The sequence below is a fragment of the Monosiga brevicollis genome, genomic scaffold (genome assembly GCF_000002865.3).
Source record: "Monosiga brevicollis MX1 MONBRscaffold_15 genomic scaffold, whole genome shotgun sequence".
Lineage (NCBI taxonomy): Eukaryota > Choanoflagellata > Craspedida > Salpingoecidae > Monosiga > Monosiga brevicollis.
In genome coordinates this window covers 553,798-569,811 of record NW_001865052.1, presented here as the reverse complement: position 1 = coordinate 569,811, position 16,014 = coordinate 553,798, and the positions used below count along the sequence as shown (strand labels likewise).

Genomic DNA, 16,014 nt, shown 5'->3' with positions numbered 1-16,014 from the left:
ATCCCCAATCAATATAAAACAAAGGAGCATGCTTCGTCCGGGCCCTGTAGCAAGTCTGGTCGGCAGATGCAAGACAGAGAGCAAAATCACAGCGCGCAATCACTGGCGCTCTGCAGATGCAGTGGGCTGATCTGCGGCGGTATCTTGATGCCAGGTAATCATGGGTAGATAATAGGCGCTGCCGGAGAAATAGCGAAAGGCAACATCCTTCCACGTGGCATCGTCACCGCTGTCGACTTCAATCGTGTGAAATTCGGTATCAAATCCGAGCTCCTCCAGTTGCAGCTTGACCACCTGGTGGTACAAGCAAGCATCAGAATACCAAATGCAAGGCGAGGCACGGGGCAGCAACAACATAACAATGGGCTGTCGATGAAGTTTTACCTGGCAAGCCACGCCTTGAAAAAAGACGTTCTCGGTGCAAATGCCGTTGAAAAACGAGTAAAGGCCATCCGGCCGCAACAACCGCGGCAGCACTTGGTGAAATTCTTGCATATAAAGGACATCATCAAAGGTGTCAAAGAAGATGGCATCGAATGTACCCAGCTGTTCCAGGACGTCCTGCCAACTGTCCACGCACCATGAATACAGTGAGTATAGATAATGCAAAGCTTGAGGAAGGCAATGCAAAAAAAACAAACTAACCGGCCCTCCACGACGCGCACATTGGGCTTGTCCATCCAGCCATCCTTGCGCATCTTGGCCAAGACCCCGGGATGGGCTTCAATGATTGTATGGGTCCTACAGACCACGTGATGAGAAAAACCCAAAAAAAAAGCGATTGGGCAAGAATTGATGGCCCCGAGAAATGAAAACGAGGGGCGGGGATAGACTCAGAACTACCGGGGCAAATGACTCTGAATGGCCGTGTCAATGAGACCAAGACCAAAGCCGACGTTTAGGACATCGCCGTGGGCTGCAACCAGTCAAACACAGGTTGGGGTGAGCCCAAGTCGGGTTTCGCAGGAACAAGACTTTTCGTGGCAATCTGATGAGGCGATCTGACTTTGGCACATGAGCTGAGCATGAACATCCATAAGAGGCTTCTCCCACAACATCATGACGCCGCGGTCCTCCTCGTCCAGGAGATCATCCCCCTGATAGCTAATCACCAGAGGTTGGACACCGGGTGACATTGAGCAACACCCTTCCCAACCAACGTGGACGAGCTACAAGGCAGAGAAAGGCTTTGCAAAATTACCGGACGGGCTTGTTCAAGTATTTTGGGGCTGGCGGGGGTGAGTTGACGTGCATGCGATAGAACAAGAGCTCAGCCCGCACACCTGTTAGTCACCAGCAAAAAGAGTGAGCATCCAGAAGTTGGGTCTGAACAGATGCGCACAATCGACAAACCGGGGCAAATTAATATCAGACTCAGAACGAACCCGCATCAACGAGGGCATCCACAATGTCCTGGTATCCTTCGCTCACGGCATATTCGCCAGCACAGCGTGCCGAGCGGTCAACGGCATTCCAGGGCGCGCCCTCTTGCAACAGGAGCTGAACAGCATCAAGATGGCCATTCTCTGCGGCAGCCATCAAACAGCTCTTGCCATCACTGTCACGCTGATAAAAGCTTTCAGCACCGGCCTTTATCAACTGGCCAATGTCATCCAGATCACCCACTGCACAGGCATGAAGGAGCTAACAGTGTGTCCGGTCGAAATGATTGATGAATCCTCCACGCAAGAACGGTGCCGCCCGCCCAAGCAAGAAAAGTAGAAAGTAAACGCTTCAGAAGCGCAAAAGGCAGGCAGACCAGACCAAGACCAACCTCTTCATTCTGAGCCAGCTGCGCCTGACTTTTTACCGAATCCTGCGAGCCCTCCGCCTGTACCACGGTCGCCTCTGAGTTTGTGGCTGCCATCATGTGTGTCTTGCTCGCTCGCTCCCTTGCTCCCTCTCTCTCTCTTTTTTTTTTTTCCAAAATCACCGCGTGTGCTTGAACAGCAAACCCCTTGCATGTGACACTGTAACTTTAATCACACTTCGACGCTTTACTTGGCTGACATGCTGACATTGTATGAATCGGCTGACATGCTGACAAATGCACTCGAGGGTGGATTTCGATTCATTCAGAAACCGTTGACTTCCGTTTTTTTTTTGTTTTTTTTTGGCTTTTGGCTTTTGGCTTTTGAGCACAGCAGTGGGGTAGTTGGTCGTGGCAGCAATGGCAGCCGAGCCTGAATGACGAGTTTGCACGTGAGAATCAGGTCGAAAACACCATATTGTCTGAGTTGACAGCATTGGAGGCAAATCACACGTTGAAATCGAATGCTATTGTCATGACCGAGCCGACGTCCCCCGCGGCGCGGCTGACGGTCAAGCGCTGCAAATCTGCCGCGAGCGCTGTGCACGATGGCACTTTCGCCCCAAAGATTGCAAAGTCCATTACTGCACCTCCGCCTACTCCCAGCCATGGTGGATTCAAGTCCGCTGCTGCTCTTTGGGCAGGGCATCGCACGGCCGATGCCACGAGCGCGGCTGCCATGGTGACGCCACAGCCTCAGCGCCAACCACCCTCACGGATGGCGAGTACGGGGCAACCATGCTCAAATGGCAAAGGCCAAGCCCCTCAGCGCCATGCCTCAGTGGCCTCGCCATCTCCTTTGCCAAGCATTCCGCAGAGCATTGAGTTGACTGCTGCTACACCAGCCCTGGCATTGGGCCTGGACGCTGCTGACGCAGTGGACGCATCGAGGGAATGGACGGCCAGTTTTGCCGACGAAGTATGTGGCCCCGCCGCTGCTCGTGGGCTGAAACCACGAGCGTGGTGTGATGCTCTTTTTTGGGCGGATGGAGCTCGTCTCCGCAGCAACTTGCCCCTGAGCTCGCTTCTCCCACACCAATACTCCCTCATCTATGTCTGGAAGCGGGCTTGCGAGCGTCATCGAGCCCCAATTCAGCCAGAATGCTTTCCCCCGGGTCTACCTTTGCCTTACTTTGGGGATCTTTTTCTCGAGCATGCGCGCACGCCCCATCTACATGCTCTGCTGGAGCGTGCAGCTGCCCACTTTGGTCAGCACTACCCCGCGCTGCTGCCAGGGGCCGTGGCTGCGCTCCAGCTCTTTGCGGGCCAACCCCTGGCTACCGTCGCGACCAGTCTTTGTGCCAATGTCCCAGTGCTGCAGTCGGCGCATGGTGCATGCTTGCTCCTGGCTGTCCTTCATCTGGCCATGCCTGCCCCGGACCAAGTGGCTGCCTTATTTCGCCGCGTGCTCCTCCTCGGCCCAGCAGGTCACGACCTGCTGCTGGAATTGGTAGCATGCAGCCACCTGGCAACATTTCACCGACCTGACCTCAGCCTCCAACGCATCGTCAACCTTTTGGAAGCACAACTTGAATGTGTTTTGTCCGAAGAGCTGCGTGTGGCATCGTCGGAGCAAGGCCCACCAGCGGGAGTCAAACCCGGCCGTGAAGCTACCCCACGCATTCTGGCCTTTTTGCAAAGAGCCACTGGCGAGCAGCACACAATCCTGCGCACTTCGGTGATGGCCGGAGAAAAACGCAGCACCAACCCCGCTCGCCGCCGTGGTGAAGTCATGCGTGTTGTTGCTGCTGCTGGATCTGGTAAAACAGCCACTCTAGAAGCGTACGTTTTTCAGATCAGATGCCATGCGCTGAAAGACACTTTTGACATGCTGCACACTCTTGCGCCCCTCTCCCTGCTACCCAACTACTCGAGCGACTGCTTTCAATTTCCGCTCCATGGATGTTTATCAGGTACACGGCACTGCGGCCCGAACAGCGCTTTCTCTTCATTGCTTTCAACCGTTCCACTGTGGAGGCAGCCGCCGAGCGTTTTCCACCCAACGTCACATGCAAGACCTGCCACAAGTTGTGCATGGAGCGCAAGACTGAAAAGCTCAAAGATCTCACCCTCAAGCAGCTACGCCTGGTCGGATTTTGGTTTTCTGTTCTCTTTTCTATTTTGAAACGGAGATTCGTGCACCCAGTGAGTCTTCTGCATGCTGCTGACACTCGTGTATTCATGCCCTGCTTGGCTGTCAATCCCACTCAGTTGCTGAAGAACTCCCCCGATCAAGCCCTCAAACAGCAAGCCATGCAAGCCGACTCACAATTTCTAAGCATCGTTCAGTCGGTGCGTGCTGGGCAAGCTGCTTTTTTGTCCGCCTTTGTCTTTTTCTGTTCATGGTTTGTCTTTTTCTGTTCATGGTCCCTTTCCTCACTTTGGTGCCTCTTCATCCGTTTCTGGTGATAGGCCTTTGTTGACTTTATGGTCATTCCGGATGAGGAATTCACGGCGCGCCACATGCGCCCCGTGTACCAAAGGCGATGGAATCGCTTGGCTACGGGTGACGAACGAGCCAAAACCAAGGGCTTTAAACCTTCCGATGATCAATGGCAAGCCTGGCTGATTCGCGCCGTAAATGTCGCGTGGCAGCAGTCTCTAGCCCTCAAGGAGCTCACCTTTGACGGCTTTATCAAGGCAGCCCTTAAAAATAGCCGCTCAACAAAGCTTCGACTCCACAAGTTTGATTGCATCTTGGTTGATGAGGTACGAAGGGCTGGCCAGTCGTCGCTGCTCATCATGAAAAGAAAACCCCAAATCTCGCGCGCGCGATCAAACACGCACATGCACACTCGCCTTTTGTCTTGATCTGACGAATAGGCTCAGGATCTCAATGCCTGTATGTTGGCGCTTCTTGACATGAGTTCGACACCCAGGGTACGGCCACATGCCCCTTTTGTTTCGTCTTGGGTTGTTTTTCGCGGAACCAATGGGCCTGATGGATTACTCGTTCGGTGGGCTTTGGATTTGGGAACATCTTGTACAGATTCTGGTCGGTGACCCCAATCAAAATATTTATACATGGCGGGGCAGTGTCAATGGCCTCTCTGCCCGCCTTCCCACGACGTTTAATCTGACCATGAGCGTGTCCCACCGGTATGAGGCGCAACACGGGCGCTTGGTCGTTTTCCGCATCCTCCCAGCACCTGTCTCATGAACCACTTGTTTCATTCGCGGACGATCAAAGTTGTCCCGAAGCGATAGCACGGCTTGTGCGCCGACTCCTTCGAGTTCGTATCCATGGATCAATGCAGCGTCGCGGCGAGATTTGCGGGCCACATTGGCCGAGCCCTGCCGACGACCGCGGTCAAACGCGAGCATTCTTAACCGGCACCAACGTGCAAGCGTTGCTTATCTCGCTCATGCTCATCGATAGTGGCTTTAGCGGACGTATTGGACTGCTGGGCACCAGCCTCACCGAAGCCACGGCGTTGGCGCGTGCCTTTTGGCATTTTCTTCAACGTCAGTCTTGCGCCAATGACGCCTGTCAGTGTGGGCACTGGATCAAGACATTCAAGGATCGCAACGCTCTGATCAATTATGCCGAATGGTCGGGAGACCAGCGCATCCTGGCCATGAACAATGGTCTAGAGGTGAGTGCCTCGGCAAAAGGCGGGAGCAACAGACCATGATCGAGTGCGACGGTCGCCCGATTTGCCGTGACACCACTCTTTGCTCACCACCCGCGGCTGCTACTGGCGTTTGTGCGTGTTTGGCGACGTGGCTGTCATGCATTCAGAACTTACTCAAGCGGCGAGAAGATCCGCGCCAGCTTTTTGCCGAGTTGGAGGCCATGCCCACCATTGCTTGCACTGCTGCGGCACCGCCAGGCATCGATGTCTTTGTCGGCACCTGCTTCCAGGCCAAGGTGTGTGCGGGTTTGACAATTGGAAGACTTAATCATACACATCCAACTATTCGTGCCACGCGATTGGAATGTTTCCGTCGGCATGACTGTCACCATCTGATTTGTAACATGACTAGTCCTCGTTCCTCATTTGGTGCTGCACCCTTGCCTTTAGGGTGATGAGTTTGACATTGTCCATCAATGGCATGATGTGCATGCGCCTAGCGACGTGGCCGAGTCCCTCCTGAGCGGATCTCGTGGTAGCTTGTGCAAGGCATACGTTCTGCTTACTCGTACGCGGCAGCGTCTTCACCTGAACCAGGACTGGCACGCCCTTTGGCGACAAGTCGGAGGCTGCACTGACGACGAGCATCGGCAAGAGCAACCGCTCATTTTGCCACAGGTTCATTTCTTTGCCGAGGAGATCACCTGCACTCACTGCGCCGCCTGTTTCCGTGGCCTGGGCATGGGGTCCGGGTGGTCCCTTGAGCGCCCACAATGTTGGTCGTGTTCCCAAGCCGTGCTGACTCGGTCCTTTGCTGCCTAGCTCAACTGTGTTGATAAACAAGCCAGCACATTCGTACTTTGATTTTCGTGTGTGGTATGATGTGTATGTTTTTTTCTTTTTGCGCTTGTGAGGTTGGTCTATCAGAGGGATTTTTTGATTCGAGATCGTATACGAGCACACAGTCGTCTTTCTTTCTTCTTTTTTTTTTTTTTTTTTTTTTTATTCTAGCTATGAAGTACGAGAAGTGTAAGGGGACGAGCGACACAATTGCGTGTGTCGCCCGGCTTTGCTGCAGGCTGCACAAGAGAGCTTATCTGATCTGATGTGATGATTCGGCGCTCTAGGATTTTGGTTATTTTTGGCGATGAAGTGTTTTTTTTTTCTTGTTTTGCCTCGCCAAAGAGTCAGACGTGGAGTCCCACCGATCGTGAATCATGATAAAAGAGTGGAGCTTCGATTATGTCTTAGTTCAACATGTCAATGAGAATACAGGCTGTAAATAAGCGGCGCAGCCGCAGTAAAGCAGACATCACGTTCTTGAGATCCAGCCCTGACCGGGGAGATCTGCGTCAAGTACAAAAACAAAAATAAAATAAAAATCACTAAAATCAAGCACAGTTGGTACCTGGACATGATCCTGTGTACTGGAAACAAAACAACTCAAAAAACACACTGCCTATTCCGGGGGAGGGGCGAGCTGCGCAAGGAGGGCCTCTGCAAAACAACAAAACAAGGCAGGGCATGTGAGGGTATGGGTGAGAAACTGGTGTCCAGAGATCGTGCTTTGGCAAGGTGTATTCAGCTGCTTACCAATGTCCACCTCGTCTTCAGGTGTGGTCAAGGACGGCGGTTGCAATACAAGGTCATCATCGCTGTTGATAGCAGCAAACGCGTGTAGTTGAGGAATCCAACACCATGTCAAAGCAAAACGCGGAATATGGCGCGACACAATACCTGAGATCCAGCATGTTGGGGTCGAGTTCGGTGGTCGAAAGTGTGGTCGCCGCCGTCTCGTCAGAGACCAAGGATGTGAGCTCTGGCGTTGGGGGACTTGGGTGCCCTTCTTCCATATTGGGTGGAGGCGGCACCCAAGAAGGATCTGCGAGATCAGGTTTGCGTTAAGTGAGAAAGAGCGTTGACACACATGGTCGTCGCTTAACAGAAAGCAGCCACCTGCCTGGCGTCCAAATTGGAGAAGGTCTCGTCTGATCTGCGCCATAGTCTTCTGGCAAGGGTGGAGGGACTAGCACGGGCGAGGGAGGCGCATCAGACAGGGTGTCTGTCAAAGGTTCCAAGCCTGCAGGCCAAGGTGGCACAATTGATAGCGGCGACGACTGTTCCTCCGGCATCTGCTCTGGCAGGTCTAACCATCCACAATCATGAAACAAACAATAGAATGAGCATTAAAAAGGCAAGAAGTGGTGTTACTATAGGTCCCTGATAGCTGATGCTTAATGAGCAGGTTCACAGACCAACACTTCTTTGTTATTTCAAGTGTCACACTTTACAAAAGCGCCTTACCTTCAGGTGGCGGAGCTAAAATGGAAGCCATCAGGGTCTCCAATTCTGTTGTGTCAAGCTCTGCACGTGTCGAAGTGGTAACGGTGCTATCATTCACGGCGTCCTCATCTGCATTGGGGGCCGATACCATCATGCCCTGCAGCCACTGTTCAAAGTCATCCTCAACTCCATCGCTGATCTCCTGCTCCATCTGGTCGCTGTTTAGTTCGGTGGCTTGGGCTGGGGGATCTGAAGTCACTACCCCTACCTCCGGGGAAAAGACAGAGACGGCACGCTCAGCGTCCTCTTCGTCCATGTGCGGTGCTGCTGGCCCGGCAGAGCTGTCGGATTCATCCGAGTCGTAATCACGCGTTGGTGGAATAGGCGCTTTCCCCGTTGGCAGATCCGTTGGGCGCGGGCTATTTGAAGGTGCCTTCGAAGGCGTACGAGCAGACAGCGCTTCGGGGTCAAAGATGCCTGATTGTCGTCGAAACAAAGGGCGCTCGGACAATCCCTCTAAAGAGCCACTGGAGGAAGTGCGCTGCCGGTACGAGTGTCGGCGCGGGCTACTGGGGACTGAAGTGGGTGTAGAACTTCCACTAGCGCCGTCCTTTGCGCTCAGGTTCTCAAAAGAGCACTTGTCGCGTGGGAGAGGGGAGGGGTCATGATCGTGCTCAGCCTCAGTGTTGGCGACTGCCTCTGCGGTCATGTCGTCATTTCGTGATGCCGCCACTTTGACCTCAGCCGGAGCGGCAGCATGGACATTATCTGAGGCCATGTCTAAGTCACGGTCGGTGCAATCCCCTGATGGGGGATTTTCAATAGCTGCTGCAACGCTGCGACTAGAAACATCGTCGCCATGGATCGCAGTCACCTTGGATAGAGCCGAGGTGGCTTGGGTGGCGGCTTCTGGTTCTGCAGACCCACTTTCCTCATAGGTCAGTCCGCCGTCAAGACTGGAAATGCTGTGAGCTTGGATGAATCGAAGTTGTTTGGCCGCCGCAGAGTTTGCTGGTACGTCCACAGGCTCTTCGATGGCTTTAAGGTTATGGTAATGACCCACCTGTCCCGCAACTTCGTTCGAGTGGCGGGCGACACTTGAATCAGCACGGCGAAGAATCACACGAGCCACCGGCTCAGATGAGAGCTCGGGCTTTTGTGATTCTGGGGCGGTTGCAGTTTGCTCCGCCCCAGCATCGTGGACCGTGGCTACGGCCTCCTCTGAAACTAGCTGCAAGTGAGTTGGACCAAATTTTTGCATAGCTTGGGCTTGATCTAGCAAGGGACGGCTTGCCGCTTTGCCCAAGTATTGAGGGACAGGATCTGATATTTTCAAATGTCTACACACAACCGCACAGAATAGGCAGGGGATCGCCACGGAAAATTTTGCAAGTGAAGCTAAGTAGTGGCATTCCATCAAGTCGGGAAAGATCCAAACTTTCGTCGATGAGACTTCCCCTTACCGTAACAAATGTCGCGACTGCTCGCAGAAGAAAGACAACCCCAAGAAATGCTCTTCATTCTCGATCACATCCTGGCTGGCAAGGGCCTCCAGAATCGAACGAGCCATCTATGATACAGGGATGTGAAGAAATTGCTGTTGTGATGATAAAGATGGTTTCATCAATGCCAACGTACCTCTTGTCGATGATGAAATTGCTTGAGTGTGAGGCCCGACTGACGCCAAGTGAGGTTGGCCGGCACAGCTTCAGAATCATGGCACATGCTATTTCATAACATCAAGCGTGTTGGTTGGTCGCATGAAAAAGAGGGGCCCAGCAATACATTGCTCAAAGTCCCGGCCAACCGGGATAGCAGAACCAAAAAAAAGAAAAAAAAAGAAAGAAAAGCCACCGCTTGCCACTCACTCAGTGAGATTGTGAATTTGACGCGAGATCATGCGCAACTTGTCAAAATTGATCAGACCTAAGCACCCACACATACAGTTGTGAGTCCGCTAGCTTTGCAATGGTCTCGCATGGGTGCAACAGCGATCAGGAATTCCTACCGTCGACCGTCGTTTGGTTGCCCTCGTGAGTGAAAGCCAGATCCTTAAGCACAAGGGGCAAGAAGGGAATGGCTTTGCGCTGCTTGCTCAGCTGTCAAAGACGCGTGTTATGAGAAAAATGTCACGACGACACCCCAAGAAATCAGCTCAATACCAAAGCTGTGTTCTGCCTTGACATTTGAGGGGCTCTTTCGATATCAAGTGGCAGGGAGTGTACCTGAGCATACAAGGTACGATACGTGGCCATGTTGCGCGTCGGATCAATCAAGGACTCGAGGTTCTCAAAATCTTGACGCACGGTCGACTTGAGAGCACTCCAGGTCTATACCATTGCGTGAAAGGAAGCTTGAGTCCCCACAAATCAGACCTGCCTACCACGGCAAAAACCAAAGAACGAAGGACAACAAAGACGACGCTCAAAGTTAATGCTTCGGACCTTCTTAAGCCGAGAAACCTCTGAAGATGCCAGTGCCGAGACGATGGCAAAGGCACCGTTGAGGTTGCCCAACTTGACCATGGTGCGAGCGAGGATGATACTCCTCTTGAGATGGTCCACGCGCCGCTTGATATCCGTCTTGTGTCGCAGGATGGCAGTCTTGAAGAGCCTGACCAGCCAATTGAATTGCTCCGTCAACTCGTCCAAGTTGGCGGTTTCCAGCTGCAGCTTATGCCACAGCAAGCCAACATATTCGGTTGGCTGCACGCGGCGCAGCATGCGCCATTGCTTTTCGCATATCACTCGAGCCAACAAGCTGGGTAGTCACGAAATGCAAATGGAGGATATGAGTCGGGTCACGGGCAATTACGGCAGCGAGCCTTTGCACGTACTCGATGTCATTGACGTTCATAATGTTATGTGTCACCTCGTCCAACATCTCACGCCGCACGTTCTCCGTGATCAGGTTGAGGTTGACGTATCGACACACAACTGCGGCATGCTTGGGTTCGTGTGACGAAACTGACACCTGATCCCCGTCGGTATGTCGGCTCTCAGCAGAGGCGATGGAGCTGTGACTACTGGCTCGCTCCATACGACTCGGGCTCGACATGTCGGCTGGCACATCCACCAGCAGGAAACGTACTGACCCCTATGAGGAGCACATGAATGGAGTCAATATAAGGTGCTGCATTCAGGCCTTGGTCGGATCGGTCAGGTGCAAAAGGAGATAAAAGAAGGCATGACTCTCTGGCATAAAACAAAGCCTGCAATAGTCAGCTCCTACCTCGAGACAGCGGACGACAAAGCCGGTCTGCTCGACCAGGTACTCGCGGGCTACGCCCCGCTCATCCAGCTATAAAGGATCCACACATAAACATGAGAAATGTGAGTATTATCCTTTTTATTAATTCTTGCATCAGAGAACGGGGAAGGATTGAGTGCCAGGCGTTGAATGAGGCGTTGTGTGTTGCTCAAAGTCTTTACCTGAAGAACGAGCAATCGCAGTTCTCGGTCCGGGGCGATTTCGAAATGCCAGAGTCGTGCCAAAAATAGCACCTGAAAAAAAACGAAAAAAAGAAAAAAAGAGGAGCAGGCATGTGAAGTATCATCAGATGAAAGAAACGCGCTCGCATAAAAGTTGGCAGATGGTGTCTCAGAATGACACGGGTACGAGTCAGCTCACCACTTGTTCTGCTCGGGTTATCTGGTTAACAGCCAAATAATGATGTTTGCTCCAGTCTTGACTATAGATCTTGAGGACACTGCAGAGCTCATGGTCAAAGTGTTCCTGCAACCCAAAACATGCCATAGTTGTGAGGCAAGGGCACAGCGTAATCCATTCTGAGCGACACGCGCCTCACCTGCAGACCACAGAGCTGCGCAATCAAATCGGGGACCTATTGTTTTGAAGAGATGAGAGAGGCAACACAATTTTAATGACGCAAAGGACTGGCGGGCAAGACCAAGTCATCAAGCTTTGCGGCATGTCGTGCGTGTTTGCCAACCTGTTCTTCTGGCGTCGACTCCTTTCGCTTGCGCTTGAAAATGCCAACGGGACTAGGTAGTAGCATGGAGTTTTTCCGACCTCGGGATGGAGCGTCCATCGTGGCCATGCTATGCCGGCGCTTGACCGGAGACATGTCGCTGATTCCAGTCGCCGGGTTGGGTCCTACGCTCGTGGCCTGGTGGGCGTTGCCCCCCGTGGCAGAGGCAGCCGTGCTGCCCGAAAGGGAGACGGACAGCGATCGCTTGCGCGAGGCCAGTCGCGTATACGCAGCCATCAAACCAGACTCATAATCGGCATGTCGCAGGTGCATGGCCAGGGTTGGGTCGTTCATGGCAACCAGGGTGAGCGAATGATGCTCCAAAGCCCCCTTCAAAACGTCATCCATGGTGAGGAGTACCACGTCTCCAGTGTCGGAGAGAGCGACTCCATGCTCGAGGAGGGTCGCTTCATCAAGATCACGTTGCTGTTGCAGGCTGGGGAGCAGCATGTCTCCCGCTTGTAAGCCGGCATCCTCGGCCACACTGCCGGGGGCCACACGTGAAACGACGAGCGTGTAGGGTGGCGGCGAACCCTTGGGCTGCTGGGGAAAAAACACGTGTTCAGAGTGACAGGCTAAGAGAATGGCCGCGGCATAGAGTTGGGTGGAGCAGGTCAAGCCAAGCTGCAGCAGCGCATCCTTGGGCTCCAGAATACCACGAGTATTCAAGCGCACGAATCGAGGCGGGTGAACCTGGCGAGCGAAGCAACAAGAAAGCATCGTGAGTACAGGGCAACAATAATCACACGGACAGACGCCAAGAGTTGGAGGCTAGCTGTTCATTTTGGGTACACCGGCTTTCACCTTGACTTGCTGTTGTCGTAGAGCGTGTGCCGCACACAATAAATCTGTGGCAAACGCATCTTTAGCGTAATTGCAGCATAGCAGACGCTCAAGCAGCAGCAGGTCGTGACCGATGTGCTGGCTATCAGTCAAGCCATGATTTTGAATCCACAGCTGGGAGTTTTTAAAACGCACGATTGTCAGCGCAAGGAAGCCTTCAGAACCGCAGAATGCGCACACGTTTCAGTGAGGGGACTGACTTCAAGTGCCTCGGTGGCTCGCGGCCGAGTATTGACTTGGCTCAATGCCTTTTTTGTCGCTTTGAGCAGCTCTGCCGGCGTCTAATATTTCGGCAAGGGCGTATTATATAGTTGATCAAGGAGGCGTGCATTAGAGGGGACGGAAGAAGTATTCATATTTGCAGGTAGACGCCAGGCAGGCAGACAGACAGATGTGCGGGTAGACAGGCAGTCAGATGGGCAGACATTTCGACGATTAAATAACTGACCAAGAATGCACGGTAGGTCAGTAGAAAGTCACGCATAAAATGCGGGTCCGAGTCTAGGCTTTTGCCTGCTCGCTCAAACAAAAACGCAAGCAACTTGTTGCGTGATGCTGCCACAAACAGCAGTGCAAGCAATGAGTCTGGCAGGTGGTGTGCTGATGCATGCGCCTTCCGCCTCATGTAGCGATGCAGTACACAGGTAATTCACCTTTGATGATGACGCGCATGGGTCCGGCGCTTGGTTGACCTGGAACGCTGCGCCGCTCAGTGATCACAACAACCTGCGCAAAGGACACTGGCCTTAGCATGCTGAAAAAAATTGATGGCATGTTGTTGTGCGCGGATTTTGATCAGACCTTGCCATTGGTTTTCATCTCCTGTGTGACAGTATCACCTTCACGCATGGCCGCCTAAAAAAAAAAAAAAAAAGGCCTTCATGTTAGCAAGGGCGACAGGGGCAGACCAGGAGCTCAGTATAACTCTAAAATTACCTCGTACTCTTCCGCAGTCACACGCAACACCTGGGTGTTGGATGAACTGGTGGCCACCAAGTCACCCTCGCCGGGTAAGGGGCAGCCAAAGCCGATGGCTTCTCCTTCCTCTAGGATAATGCCAGCACTCGACTGCTGTTCTGCCGAGGGCACGACGACGACGCTGCCCGTGTACACCACCCACCAAAACTTTTGTGCAGTGCTGGGTGTTGCCACAGTTGAGCCTGAGAGTGCGAGACAAAGCAAAGTGAGTTGCAAGAGAACAAAGTCGAGGGACAAGATGGCGAAAGGTGTGGACCGGGATGAAAATCATACCAGAGCTGTAAAACTCTTGTAACTGCAGCTGCTGGCACAGCTTGCGTCGGGATGGTTCGGGCATGAAAGCAAACACCGTCAAACGACCTAGCTCTGTCTCTAACGCACGGACGTCATTGTCATGACGTTGTTCTGGTGGCTTTTCCAGCGCCGATCGCACGCGATCCTCAGGCATGAACATTGATGCTCGTAAGGTCAAGCGCGAGGCCAAGTTTCGACTTCTGGTACCCGATGAGAATCGCTGTTGTGGCAAAGATCCCTCTAAGCTCAGCATGGACATGGTTCTACTGGTTGAGCCAGTCTCGGTGGAGCGGCCACGGATGGGGCGCAGGGCTGCTGCAGCGCGTTTATTGTCGATACTGGGAGAAGACGCCAGCGAGCTTGCTGGCACTTCTTGGTTCTCAGACTCGGCGTCCTCAGGATCGATCGTGCTGAACAGGATCTGAGGTCGCAAAGCACTATCCTCATCGTCTGGGTCATCAGCTACCGGGAGTTCTGAAGTGATGGAGGCATCCAGGAGTAGACTACGGTCGTTGTGCTGGCGCATCGGTGTGTTGATGCGAACTGCCGATCTAGAGAACATGTTCCAAAGCAGTGTCGTGAGTTTGCGCGAGCCCAATGCGCAACAATTAGTTCAGTTCAGTTCACAAAGGCCTTGCCCAGCAAACACTTACTTTGGTGTGAAAGTGAGCTTGTGCTCGGCCGCGATCGGGGATGAGACAAAAGCGTCCAGGCTGTGGTCAAATTGAACTAGTTTTGATTGCAGAGCCAAAGACGATACAAGCGGTGCAGGGGGCAGCGGTGGCAAAGCATTGCTCTCTGTGGAAATATCAGCACCCGTGGCGGGGTTGATGCCCAGACGAAGAACCTACAGGCGAACTCAGCGTGAGTCAATTGTGCTGCGTTGATCTTTGCTGCAGGAGGAAGGCGCTAGCAAGTCAGTTTGCAGAACTGTCCACGTACGCGCAGGGCTGGGAGCGCAATGCTGGCTGGATCACCAATCACGCGAGGCGTGAGGACCAGTTCTTCGGTGGCTATGTGACGAGAGGCTTGAGTGCTCGGGGAGCGTGGTAACCTGGCGTGTTCATACTGCTCGATGGGTATCCGTGCCAAAGTGCAGGGTTCTCCCACGACAACAGCCGTGCCACGGTGCTGGGTAGCGGGAGCTGGGCTGAAACCCTCAGCCAACCTGTTTCACAAAAGCCAGCCCGGGGAACTCTTGAGCTTCGTAGGAAAGGAACAGCAAAGTGGACGTGCACAGAGCGTGGCGTCACCGCAAAAGGAAAGCGGAGGTGACGATGGCAACAAGCAGAAGGCAAGATGTAGTTTTATGGCCCACAGAATTCAGGATTCTGCACATACCAATCACCAGCAGTGCGGGATGCCTTGCCACAGTTGACCCGACCCTGCACGACCACATACACGGCTTGCACAGATTCACCAGCCCTATGCACCACACACAGCAAAGCGATGATGAATCAAGGGTAGGGTGGGCCGCAAGCGATGGAGCACGGCGTCCACATTCAAACCTGAATATGGTGTCACCCTTGTGATATTGAACGGCCTCGGCCACCTGACTCAGACGCCGCACCGCTCCAGCAGGCAGGGCGTGTAGCAGGGGCACAGCTTGAAGCAAAGTGTAGATGAGGTTGGTGTCCTGCAGTTGTGCAACCCGAAAGAAACCAAAATTTCGGAGATTTTGTGAGAGATCCGAGCGCAATCGGTTGTCTCATGTCAACGAAGAGCCAACAGCGCCTGCTCACTTCATCCGAGCGGCTGTCCAGCGGTATGTTCAAAGCCGCTTGAACAGCAGCCAGGTCAAGACGCCCTCGCTGACCCAAAGGCAAGGTTGTGCCATTGGCCTCGCCGGGCTCTCGCACTTGAATATCTGTCATCCTGACATCGAGAGCTTCAGACAATCGACCTCGCTCCCATTGATCAGCGAGCGCAAGCCGCTGATGGCTTCTCCCGAGCCCAAGCCGAGCCCAGCACTATCCATACGAGGCGCGCGCTTGAGCAGATCGCAAATTGAGAGAGAAAGAGAGAGAGAGAGAGAGAGAGAGAGAGAGAGAGAGAGAGAGAGAGAGAGAGAGAGAGAGAGAGAGAGAGAGAGAGAGAGAGAGAGAGAGAGAGAGAGAGAGAGAGAGAGAGAGAGAGAGAGAGAGAGAGAGAGAGAGAGAGAGAGAGAGAGAGAGAGAGAGAGAGAGAGAGAGAGAGAGAGAGAGAGAGAGAGAGAGAGAGAGACACAGAGACAGAGAGAG

General features: G+C 53.3%; 3 protein-coding genes across 3 annotated transcripts; 1 reads left to right on the top strand and 2 right to left on the bottom strand.

Annotated features, from left to right (window-relative positions):
- Positions 1 to 99: 99 nt before the first annotated feature.
- Positions 100 to 1,907, bottom strand: MONBRDRAFT_33022 (uncharacterized protein; the record flags this gene model as incomplete). The annotated part of the gene is made up of 8 exons (XM_001747013.1): positions 1,775 to 1,907; positions 1,386 to 1,644; positions 1,202 to 1,283; positions 1,007 to 1,104; positions 844 to 916; positions 646 to 741; positions 385 to 568; positions 100 to 294 (listed from the first exon to the last, which is right to left on the bottom strand). The coding sequence occupies exons 1-8, from the start codon at positions 1,868 to 1,870 to the stop codon at positions 100 to 102; spliced, it is 1,083 nt and encodes a 360-aa protein (XP_001747065.1). The 5' UTR covers positions 1,871 to 1,907.
- Positions 1,908 to 2,285: 378 nt separating this feature from the next.
- Positions 2,286 to 6,207, top strand: MONBRDRAFT_9413 (uncharacterized protein; the record flags this gene model as incomplete). The annotated part of the gene is made up of 6 exons (XM_001747137.1): positions 2,286 to 3,592; positions 3,724 to 3,955; positions 4,223 to 4,519; positions 4,957 to 5,406; positions 5,553 to 5,681; positions 5,836 to 6,207. 6 exons carry the CDS (start codon positions 2,286 to 2,288, stop codon positions 6,205 to 6,207), a joined length of 2,787 nt encoding a protein of 928 aa, XP_001747189.1.
- Positions 6,208 to 7,672: 1,465 nt separating this feature from the next.
- MONBRDRAFT_26683 (uncharacterized protein) lies at positions 7,673 to 15,648 on the bottom strand (the record flags this gene model as incomplete). Its single annotated transcript, XM_001747012.1, has 24 exons — positions 7,673 to 9,008; positions 9,132 to 9,238; positions 9,307 to 9,394; positions 9,537 to 9,594; positions 9,677 to 9,767; positions 9,894 to 9,998; positions 10,113 to 10,428; positions 10,505 to 10,764; positions 10,900 to 10,968; positions 11,100 to 11,171; positions 11,299 to 11,403; positions 11,477 to 11,512; positions 11,621 to 12,352; positions 12,703 to 12,783; positions 12,951 to 13,057; positions 13,156 to 13,228; positions 13,304 to 13,357; positions 13,439 to 13,662; positions 13,754 to 14,325; positions 14,428 to 14,621; positions 14,717 to 14,942; positions 15,116 to 15,199; positions 15,283 to 15,410; positions 15,517 to 15,648. The coding sequence occupies 24 exons, from the start codon at positions 15,646 to 15,648 to the stop codon at positions 7,673 to 7,675; spliced, it is 5,250 nt and encodes a 1,749-aa protein (XP_001747064.1).
- Positions 15,649 to 16,014: the final 366 nt, after the last annotated feature.